The following is an 11971-nucleotide window of genomic DNA, read 5'->3' on the forward strand; positions in this document are numbered from 1 at the left end:
CATTGCTGCACAGGGCAGAAGCACGGGTCTGTTTGCAGCCGGCTGCACGCAGCACAGCAGGCTCAGTGCTCACCCTGCCCAAACACTGTGCATGCTTGCAGCGGCATTGCTACACTTCCTCTGAAGAAAATTGCTTAATAATCTATATTTAATGCTCACTTAACAACAGGAACCGCACCGCCTGCCCCTTCCTTCCCCGCCACAGGGAGCAGGCAGCTCAGCTGGATGGGGCCAAGCAGCTCCAGCACAGCCCCACGGGAGGCTCCTGGCAGTGCAGGGGCTAATTCCACACCAACTGCCCTCACCCTGCTGCTTCTCCACAAGGAACACTGCTCACCCCCGCACAAGTATCCCTCATCTGGCTACACCAACCGCAGAACCACGGAGGTTCTCAGATCCCTAAGTCCAACCCCAGCACCATGCCCACAGACCGTGTCCCCCAGTGCCACATCCCCACAGCTCTGGAGCACTTTGGGGCAGTGCCTCCCACTCCCTGGTAGCTGTGCCAGTGCTGACTGCCCTCTGGATAATAATTTGTTCCTAATATCCAACCTGAAATTTTTCCTAATAAGCAACACCCACACCCAGCCTGTCGATGGCTGGTCTCACAGCGCTCACTGACAACTACAAAGACTGGAAACCATCAGCTGCTCCCTCGCTGACATGTTTCTTCCAGCTTCTCAAAAAAAAAAAAAAAAAAAAGCATCTGCTTCCCAAACTATCTGCCAGTTACCATGAACAATCACTGGGGCACAAGTCCTGCACAGACAGCCCTTCCAACAGCCACAGGCTCAGGTGCTTCAGTGCTGCCCTGCAGCTCTGCAGGAGGAAGAGGTCGGGGAGCTGTTCCAGCCAACCCCACCAGCAGTGCTGCCCCGTGGGGCTCTGGGGGCCATTGGAGCAGCATGAGGCTGCCCTGCAGCTCCCAGCACCCGCAACCCCTCCCTCCACCCAGGGCCGGGCCCAGGACTGTGTGAGCAGAGCAGCATCAGGAGAGCCCATGAGGGACTTCTTGGAACATCTCAGCAGCAGTCGTCCTGGCACAGAGACCCAAACACACCCACTGCAAATAAGCTCACTTCAGAGCTGGTCCTGATCCACGCTGCATCCACGCAGGGCCAGAACTTCAACGCAGAAGCCCCTCCTGGCAGGGCTGGGGCTCACAGCTCTGTGCTCAGGGCAGGACAGCCACAGCCCTGATCCCATGAGAGCTCACAGCCCCAGAGCCCACGCCAGGCCGGGACCCCACACAGCTGTCATCACAATTAGCCATGACTCATTTAATAAACAACCCATCCGCCGGGCGGCTGCGGTTAATCAGTGATTTAGTGTGGGGCTACAGCTGCTGGCAGGTCCTGCCTTTGGTTCACCGCTCAACTCAAAATAAAAACCACAGAGAGAAGAGGGGTCAGTGTGCTAGGGAAGGGACGGCGCACAGAGCCCTGCAGGTACAGCCGTGCTGCCCACCCTCAGCAGTGCAGCCAAACCCCTTAAGCCCGGCCAGGAGAGGCTGCACCGCGTTCAAAGCTCAGCGAGCATCCTCTCAGCAACGGCTTTCTGTACTCTGCTTCCTTTAAAAATAGACAGCACATCCTCCTAAGGAAGACCTGACGCCAGGCAATGGGATAAACTGGAACGACAATGGCTGCATGCACAGACAGCACAGAGACCAGGCTTTAATTCACACCCATTGCCTCTGCTGGGTCCTCTGCTCCGAGCAGCCGAGCACACTGTGCTGCTCTGCAGCCCATGCATCATCGTATGCCTCGCTTCACACACTCAGAGTGGATTCATACGGCAAAATGTTTGCCAGGGGGACAGAGAATCCATTGTGGGATGAATGGGACTATTGACTGGGCTCAAATAGCAGATCAGATTTGAGTAACACACTGAAGACATGAATTATTTTCATGGTATTTTAAGAGATAAAAGTTCTGCGCTTCACAAAAAACAAAGTCAGTCTTTGGCAGGCCTGCCCGGCTGCACAGCTACAACTGCTCCCAGTGCCCAGCAGCACAGCACCCTGCCCGTGCCATCCCTCACCCCACATCGCCGATGTCACTGCTGGTTTTGGGAGCGCTGCCAGCCCAGGATGTTTGTGCCGTGCTCTCCAAGACTCCCCATGAAAGGCACTGAAGATCCAAGAGAAATGAAGGCAGGAGGACAGCAAGTCTCCTGGGAATGCTGCTGGTTTCCAGGAAGATGGAGGAGCCTGCCTTTGGAGTGCTGGGGACAGCAGGTGAGCACAGCCACAGCACTGACAGCCCCTGACTGTGGAGGACAAGGTGAGGCCGGGCACCGGGATGCAGCTGTACAAAACTCATGTAGAACAGATCCAGGGAGAGAACAGCCACATGGGACATCAGAGCCACTGAGTTACCAACTACATGCCCTACTTTGTGCACACAAACCCAGCAAATATCGGGCCCCAGCCCCCACAATGGGACAGCAGGGGCTACAGCTGGGTTTAGCAGCCCCGGGAGATGTCACCTACATCCACCCTCACTGACCTACATTAACAGCAGGGAGAACTGCAAATCACACGGCACGCAGGGACAGCACAGCATGACCGCCGCGCAGGGCAGCCCTGCAGCGCTCCATGCAGCCACAGATGAAGCCCAAAGGTGGCACTGAGCCTGCACTGGGCGCCGTGCAGAGCTCGGCCTCAGGAGCACCCTGCAGCTCGGCTCACACACAACGTGAGGCACCGCTTCCTTTCATTCACGTTGAACCTGCTGCTCTTCCATTTCCGTCCGATCTGAGGAAGCCGATCATTAATCAGAGCCCTCTTCCTTCTGCCCCGTGTGTTCGCCTTGTTCCTGAATTCCAACCGGCCCCAACCACTCGCTGATCCCCGCACTGCCAAGCTCGCCAGCTTCCAGGCACGGCTCTCATGTAGCTCACATCCTTCCTGCTCAGCTTTTCTCACCATTTACCCGTGCAATTCCTATCACAGCAAACCCACAGCAGCACCTCCATGAACAGATCCCGCTGCACACAGCCGAGGAGCTGTGGGCTGCACACCAGCCCCATGGGGACACCGGCGCATCAGGGCACGGACTGCGGGCACACAGGGGATTAATCCTCCATTTAACCCTCCATTAGAAATCCTCAACAAGCAGCCAGCAGAGCTTCCAAAAGCAAACGGCACCAAACCAACAGCTGAGGGCAGGCATGGCACGGCTCAGCACTGCCCCTGTGCTGAACAGGTTATTCATGGGGTGAAGCACCAAGGGCTGCACAAGCACATCCTGCTTCCCACAGAAGGGCCCAGCATGCTGCAGCACCCAGAAAGAGAAGGGGCGTGAGGCCAACACTGCAGTGGACACCGTTGGGCCAAACAGCCCCACAACAGGAAGCAAAGCAGCATTTCTAGGCCTGCCCTGCAGTCTCCAAGCTGCCCATGCTGTGGGCAGCTCCCCAGGGCAGTGCTTCGTGGCAGCAGCCTGCTGCTCCCACCATGCACACCCAGACAGGGGTCCCAATGCCATCTGAAACATGGGGGTCTGCAGGGTACCCCCAGCTCCTTCTGCCCGCCCTGGTGAACACAGTGGGGAAAAAAAAAAACAACCAAATCTCTCCACTTCCCTGTCCAGCTTCCACGTCTGGCACTTCTCCCCGTGTTTATTTTTGTTCACATCCTGGTGTTGTTTTATGGCAGCCCTTCCCCCAGCCCCTTCCTAACCTGTAATCTCACCAGTAAGTAACTGCTGGTGTCTGGCAGCTGGCGTGCTGCTGGGCTGAGCCCAGGCCCTGAGCATGGAGACAGGTGGGAGCAGGTGAGGGATTGGAACAAAAGTAACTGGAAATGTTGGATACACTCCCTGAACAGGAGGAATACGGCAAGACAGCAAACCCGGTGACAGCTCAAGTGCCTGGAGAATTCAGTGAAGTGGCAATGAAATGGAAAACCACTGCCCTGAATGCTGACAGAAATGCCAGGGCATGTTGCTAACAGGTCCAGAGCACCAACAGGGCTGGGAAAAGGCATCCGAGAACAGCGCTGCTGCACGGAGAGCAACGCGGACAAATAGGGAAACAGCTATCATGTCATTCCTGTTTGCTATTTGCAAGCCTGAAGCTATGACAGACATTCCAGGCTCGTGCCGGGCAGTGAGGATTCCAAGAGTTGCATCCCCTGCCTGCAGGACACCATGCTCCAAGCCCTCTCCATCATATCCCCATGCTGTGCCATGAGCACCGCAGCAGCCGAGCTGCTGTTCATTCCTCCCCTGAGCCCCCTCTGTTTCTCTCTTCGTAAAACCTGGAAGAATAACTCACAGAACCCAGTGCAGGTTACTTGACCCTCACTGATGCAATAATTCATTGGCTGGAGCCTGGAATCACATTTCATTAAAATAAAATGCTCTGCCTGAGACAGTTAATCAATTTACAGGACACTAATCCAAAAGAAATTTGCTCCTGACCATGTTAATAACCATTAGGAGCACAGACGGGCAGCGGGGCAGCCCGAGCACAGTGCTGGCAGCACCTCAGCACTCAGGGACCGTCCCTGTCACAGCCCCCGACCAGACACCATGTGTGGGAGCAGATTACCACAGGCACTAGCCACGCATTTGGATTAGTTTGTTATTAAATCTAATTTGTTAATAGCTGGCCTGGCAGGGAGCCTGCTTGACTCCTCAGGAGGCAGGTGCCAAAGCATCGGGGTGCCTTTGGGCAGGGGGTTGGAACAGCAGAGCTGCTCCAAATCCCAGCTCAGAGAGGGGTGAAAGCCAGGCAGCCACCAGCAGGGACCAAGGAGCCCTCACTGCTGGGGCAGGGGCTGCATCCCAGCACAGCACGGGGTCAGCAGCCCCACAGCAGCCTCCCCTTCCTCCCAGGAAGCTCACGGAAATCCTTTCGCCTCCGGTGCTTCTTCACCAAAGAGCAGGAAAAAATCCCACCGTGCGCTCACGGAAATGTCCCTGACGAATGAGTCAATTGTTCCTGCTTCTACAGAAGAAAAAAAAACTAAAAAAATACACAAAGTACCAGCAGAGGCACAGGCATGATGGGCAGCCCAGGATAGAGCTCCAGGACACGGCATAAGCCCAGGTCCCACAGCACCCTGATGCCATCATGGCACAGAGGTGACCAGGAACCCAGTGACACACGGCCACCAGCACCAGGGCAGGGCCCTCCAGCCCCCAGATTCTGCAAGAAACAGAAAGAGCCACGCTCTGCCCAGCCCCACTGGGCACACGGGCCGATGCTGCTGCCGGCTGCAGAGGAAGAGCAGGGCAATCCCAGGGAGCAGCTCTGTTTTGCAATGTGTTATTTTTTGTAAAACATCGCTAAGCAACCAGCATCCGACGAGGGCACCATTCTGCACGGACCGGCGGTTCAACTACAGCAAAGCAGCAAAGGGAAACCATTATTTTTTCAAGTACTCCTGAACAGGCACACCCAGGTCACTCCACAGTTGCACACTTTGCACCGACTCCCTTACACTTCCCCATGAGGTCCCACAGCCACCAGCAGGAAACAAGGCCACGCACAGCATGGCAGCCCCGCACCATCAGCTGCATCACTGTGCCCACTGATGACAGCAGAGCCCGCGGCTCCCCTGCAGTGACCACGGGGAGCCGTGCATGCAGCACCAGAGCTCCCACCCCTGGAAAAAAGTTTGTATTTTCCAGCAGTTTTATGAGCTATTTATTGCCTGCCTGTAGATAAACAGTGTGTATCTTTTCAAAAGACATTCCTCACTGCTGCAGCCCGGAACAAAGGCAGCATTTTTGTCTTTAGGACAAACACGGAGCCGTCAGGGCAGCTCATCGTGTCCCCACCGCTGGCAGGTCCCCAACAGACAAGGGCAGCACGGCCACCAAACCACGGCTGGGGCCACCACCGCCTCCCCTCCAGCTGCAAGAAAACGCCGCCTTTCCAGCAACCGGGAAAAAGAAACAGCAAGGAGATTAAAATCAGCAAAGAGACCACAGCAAAGGGTGTGCACGTGAGCTGACAGAGCGCTGCCGCCTGCCAGCCTGCGACAAACGCCGCGTGCCCAAATGCTACGAGCACAGAGGAAGCGGCATCTGCGGCCCCTTCCTGAGCACCACCGGCCGCAGCACGTGTGCTGCAGGAACCATATGGTTCGGGGGCTCGTGTGCTTCGCATAAACCCCGGCGAGGAGCGAGCTTGGAATTAACACAGACAGCATCACTGCACTGCACCGCAGTCAGCGCCCCGCCGAGCATCCCAGCGCTGGATGTGGCACCGTGACCTGCAGCCATGTGAGCATGGGCATCACCCAGCCTGCAGGGAAACGCAGCGCTCTGCTCCTCCGCACACCCTGGGACCATTTGGGCTGCACAGACCCGAGGAGCACGTGCCTGCTGCAGGCACCACAGAGAGCCACGGAGCTCAGGCACAGAGCAATTAACGCAAACAGGTGGAAATGCCTTCACAGCATGGAGGGAATGTGCCAGGAAAACGGGGAAAAAACAGGCACAGTGGCTGCGCTGACAGCTCCTCACATGCTCGGAGGAAAGGGGAGATGATGATTCACACGGAGCAGCAGTGAGGCGAACAAGCTGTGCGGAGCTCAGAACAAACTCCCCCCGCTTTCTCTCCACTCCCCACCCACAATGGGTCACGCTAAATCTATTCATCACGCTGCACATGAAACCAGCTCGTTTGGTTGCGCTTCAAACCAACACATCAAGGAAAAAAAAAAAAAAGTAGAAACATAAGCAGAGATGAATACCTGGCACAGCACAGCCTCCTGCGGAGCGAGCTGCTGGCAATGCCAAAGGGAAGCAGGAGGGCTGCCCAGAGGGCTCAGAACCAGAAGCACAGCTCAGGACCTGGCACATCACCTCTGCTGTACCTTGAACAGGCGGGCTGCTCTGAGCGTTCCTGTTAGCTCAGGATAGGCAGCAATGGGGCATGGTGTGAACCAAGCACGGGGCTGGCAAGGCAGCAGCTCTGCACTGAGCCCAGCCTGGTGCTGAGGAGGGGCACACCAGGATTTTGGGCTGCCCATCCAGGAGCAGAGGGGCACACGGTCACCTCTCCACCTTCACAGGGAGGACCCCAAAAAGCACAGCTCTGCTCACCCATGTGCTGCAGCCTGGCAGGACGCCCCCAGCCAGGAGACAAGACCTGATGACACCAGGTGATGGACTGCTCCAGGCAGGCAGCAGGCATTGGCACTGTGCCGGCCTTATCTCACCACACAAGGTGATGTGGCACAGGGAGGAGCCGTGGGGCAGGAGAGCACAGGGCTGCATGCCAAAGCCCCAGCACCGCCATGGAAACAGCATTTCCTTGCACGCAATTCAGCGTCGGTAGGGGCTGACACCCCCAGCCCAGCCCACTGCCCCCAGCACACCGGGAATGCAGTGCCCTACGCTGCAGGAGCGGAGATCAGCTGCAGCAGGGCACCCACAGCCCTGCAGAACTGCTGCTGGGCACGGCTGCACACCATGCCAGGAGCACGAGCAGGACCTGGTGCTGCAGGAAGGACACGACATCACAGCCCATACCCTCCTCTTGGATCCAGCCACATGCAGCTTGCATTTCCCCCCCAAAATACAACAAGCACTTTCCTGAGCAAGGACAGCAGCTCAACCCCTCACATCACCACACCGCTGCATCGCAACGCACGCCTCCAGGTTCAGAGCTCTACACGAGCAAAAGCTCTGTCAGGGAGCTGCATCCCAGGGCAATTTAAGTAATGAATTCACAAATTCAAACTCTGCTGCCTGTCCAGACCCTAATGCTCAGCAGCCTCTTCCTCTGGTGCAAAGCCCCAGTGCAGCAGCAGCACCTCTGGTATCTACAGCAGGACGGGGCACAGGGAGGACCTGGGGTGCCTACAGGGCAGACCAACGAGCCCTGTGCCAGGAGGGGCCAATGGTGCCCAAGCAGAGGACACTGCCCCTGGACCACAATGTGTGAATGAGTGAATGCAGCACCTGGCAGCAGGAAGGCTGTGTCCAAGCGCTCCTTCTCAGCATCAGTCAGCAGCTGCAGACTTTCTGCTGCCCGAATGCTTTTTAGAATGAGGCTGTGACACACGGGTTGGTGCTCAGCCCTGCAGAGCTGACAGCGGCTGCACAGCAATTCCTCCAAAACTCACAGCAGAGACCTCAGCAGCAGCAAGGACCTCCAGAGCAGGGCACGTTCCTGCTGCTCACCTCCAGCAGGGAGGCAGAGGAGGAGCCTTCAAGTTGTACTGAAAGTGAAGCGAAGTATTATTAGCTGTCCTACATCTCATTTGAATAAAATTCAAGACAAGCTGCTAAGTATGTGGCTACACGAGCCACGCAGGTCATGCAAAAGAGGCAAAGGAGCTCTGGCCCTGAGCTGCCAACCACAGGCTGCTGCCACACCAAGTGCTCCTCACAGCCCTCAGAGAGGACAGGGAGGTGGAAAATCCACCCTGACATGGCTGAGCCCTGAGGCTGGGGCCGGCTGCAAAGCTGCACCTTTGCTACAGGAATGAAGCAGAAAAATCAGAAGCAATTCATCTGGAAAAAAGAACTAACAAAGTCCCACATTTTGCAGCTCAGATCAGTGCAGGATACCCACATGGACACAAGCTGGGTGCTCTGACATTGGCATTCCATGCAGTGAGATGGGACAGGGCTCACCACAGGGCTGCTGAAGGTTGGGGAGCTGGAACAGATTCACTCTCAATGTGTGTATGTCTTCTTAATACAGAGAACGTAACCCTGGGTGCCTGCTAAGGATGCCCTGCTGCTCTGAACAGCATCACTTAGGGCAAACACATGGGACATCCCATGGGCTGCAGGCAGCACAAACCCCAGCAGAGCAGGAATCTATGGCACTGCCAGAGAAAGATCCAGAGAAGGCAGTCAGATTTCAGAAGCACGAGATACCACCACCTGCTGCAATTACAGTGCTAAAATAGGAATTGAGTGAATAATGGAGCTGGAGCATCAGACAGGCACAGAGGAGAAAAGCAGCCATGCAGCATGGAGCTCTCATGCTAAGCCCCAGTCCCACCACGAACACTGGGCAGGACAGAGCCAGGACCCCCCAGCTGAGGGGCCAAGCATGGCCCACAGTAACCTACATGCCCACACCTGGCTGCCAGTGCCACATCCCAGCAGTGCTGCCAGGGCACAGCCAGAGCTGACTCTACCCAACCCCAGCACCAAGCCCACAGGGTTCATTTTCAGTATCCAGAAAGCACGGTGCTCCTTTTCCTTCAAAATTGAGTCCGCAAGAGGTGAAGCTGTCTCCTGGTAATGAATGCATCTCCAGCCATTATGGCTTTCACCATGCTGGAAAGGTCAGGGTTGAAGCCCTGCATCTCAGCCTCTCCTCCCTCCAGCCCGTACGCAGGGCTTGGGTTGGTACAGCTTCCTCCGCAGAGGAGTAGGGCAAAAGGGATGAAAGCCATCAGAGCAGCGGTTTGGGTTTCTTCACCCCACGTTCAGCACAAGGCCTTTTGTTCAGGCAACACCCAAGGTGCAAAGTCTTCACCCAGGCGTACGCCTCCAGCAGCACGATTTGGAACTGGGCTCATGGAGTCTGACACGTTTCCTTATTCCCAGAATAAGCCCTGCTTGTATCAAATGAAATTAATTGTTTGGGTTGAACAATGGCAGAAAGTTTCACTTTTGCTTCCAGGCAGAGCTGCAGCCATAGGCACAACCCTGGGTGCAGCACAGCAGCCATGCAGCAGAACATACACTGAGCACCCGATGGAGGCTGCTGGGAGACAAACCACAGCCACACACCTCTGCACACACACTGCACACAACAGATGGGCAAAGCTCTCCCATGATGATGAAGATGAGAGGGGAAATCACAACTACCTTGTTTTGTTAAGCTGTGTGGCAGCTGTGGAAAAGTCCCTGTGCACACACTCAGGGAAGAGCACAGGGTGCTTTGCACCAAGCTCCCATTTGCTAAATGCTGCTGAGCAGAAGCAGGGAGCAGCACAAGACAGGGCACCACAGAGCCACACGCAGCCCTGGCTGGAACCTGGGTGCACAGAGCCCTGCAGCAGTGGCAGCCCTGCTCCCCCTGTCACAGCCATCACTCGGTGAGGACAGAGCTGACATCTCCATCCCACCACCAAGCATCCGGATCTGCACGGCCACCAGAAATCCCAAGGCACACAGGGACTTGCAGGCAGCACAGCAGGACCAGTCGGGTGCCTTCAAATTACCGCCTGGGAGAGGGAGGAGCAGACAGAATGAGGCGGCCAGGCACAGGGCTGCCACCCTCACCCACTGCCCCAGAGTGCAGGGAGGTGACAGCCCTCGTCACCATGGGACACGGCCCCTGCAGGGGACACTGCAAGGGGCACAAAGTGTCAGCAGCGTGGGCACCGCAGCGCCCGTGATGGAGAAGAGCAGAACAAGTTCAGCACACGATGCTCTGAGTGCATTATTCATGTCCCACTTCAGGTCTCTGCGTTTGCAAAACTTTCTGAATAATTGATGGCTGGTGCACGAGGGAGGACGAGGGACGCGCTGCACTGAAAACCAGGTCACCTCCATGCTGGGGCACACAGAAGGGAGACAATGGGAGCGGGGCAGATCCGCACTGAGAAGAGCGGTATTTATCTGCACTCACAGCCACACACACCCAGAGCTGCTCGGACATCACAGGGCATTTTGAAAGAGCAGTCTCACAAGTCAACCTTATTTCAGCCTTCTGGATTGTGGTTTATTGTAGTGAAGCTACAAAACCTACACATCAGCACCGCCTTTACCCTCACGCAGGGCACACACACAGCAACCAGAGAGAGCAGCTCCACAAAACCCACAGGAAAGGTCTGACACCAGCACGCAGAAGCGGGGCCGATGCTGAACCAACAGCTGGAGCACGGCTGCACCCCGCAGCGCCGCGTCCCTCGCACCCAGCGCCCATCTCAAAACAAAGAGGATGTGAAATGTTCAGCAGAAGACACAAGAGGAAGGAAAACACGAGTGTACGTCGCCAAGACTTCAAGCAATTTCGGTTCCGTGCCGCCGCCCTGAGCTGGGGGCCCCGGGTGCACAGCCTGTAACCCACACACGGCAGGGACAGATGGACGGACGCGGTGACGGAGGTGGGAGCAGCACTTGGCAGCCAGGTGGGCAGCGCCGCTGCAGCCGTGTGCCACACAGCCCTACCCAGCACACCCCGTGCACAGTGGGACCCCCTCCCACCTCAGACAACCACGAAACAACACAGCCCACCTGGCCCACCTGCCCCGCACCGCAGCTTGCGGCAGATCCCCAGATCCACACCTGCAGCACATCAGACAGCCTGATTGGGACCTACGCATTTATCCCTTAAACGCGTTTCCAGCCAAGAGTACCCTAATTTGTTAAGGAACGACACGAACGCTGCAGGCACGGCCACCACCGCGCCCCAGCCCCGCAGAACCACACGTGCCCCAGCGGGGGCCTGGTCCCGTCCCACCCGACCCGCCGCCGGGGGACGCCCCGGTGACCCCAGTGACCCCATGCGGAATCCCCCCGGGGCACCCGCAGAGCCCCCTGCATCCTAGCGCGGGCATCGCAGCGTCACTGGGACGCGGCGCGGGAACGCTGCGGGTGCCGGGGCTGCCCCGTGCCGCAGCAGTGAGAGCGGGGCCGGGCCGGGCCAGGTGGGCTACGGGAACCGGGGCGGCGCGGGGGAGGCGGGAAAGGCCCGGCCCGGCCGCCCCCCGCCCCGCACTTACTCTTGAGGGCGACGATGAGCGACTTCCCGTCCTTGATGAGCTCCTTGATGAACTTGTTGGTCTTCTCCAGCTCGGCCTCGTGCGAGCGGAGCCGCTCCCGGAACTGCGGGCTGTCCAGGCAGCACTCGCTGAATTCCAGCGCCGGCAGCCCCATGCCGCCCGCAGCCGCACGGCGAAGAATTAACAAAAAAATTAAAATATATATTTTTTCTTTTTTTTGGACGAGAAGCGCTCTCCCGCCTCTCAGGGAGCCGCCGCCGCCGCGGGGCGCGCCCCAGAGCGGGCCGGGCCGGGCCGAGCCGTGCGGGAGCG

At 57.4% G+C, this 11971-nt stretch overlaps 1 protein-coding gene across 5 annotated transcripts in view; it reads right to left on the reverse strand.

The window, feature by feature from the left end:
* Nucleotides 1–11916, reverse strand: part of ARHGAP26 (Rho GTPase activating protein 26) — a 104766-nt gene extending 92850 nt beyond the window's left edge. For 3 of the 5 annotated variants that reach the window (XR_006180925.1, XR_006180926.1, XM_042881557.1), the window contains exon 1: nt 11660–11916. Coding sequence is in view for 2 of the 5 variants with exons in the window: in XM_042881557.1 (XP_042737491.1) it covers nt 11660–11813 (154 nt within the window). In the remaining 3 variants the exon portion in view is untranslated. The remainder of the gene's footprint in view (nt 1–11659) is intronic. The other 2 variants (XR_006180927.1, XM_042881558.1) reach the window with 1 other exon arrangement.
* Nucleotides 11917–11971: the final 55 nt, after the last annotated feature.

Source organism: Lagopus leucura, unplaced genomic scaffold, assembly GCF_019238085.1.
Source record: "Lagopus leucura isolate 7727_CA_CO unplaced genomic scaffold, USGS_WTPT01 Super-Scaffold_100030, whole genome shotgun sequence".
NCBI lineage: Eukaryota > Metazoa > Chordata > Aves > Galliformes > Phasianidae > Lagopus > Lagopus leucura.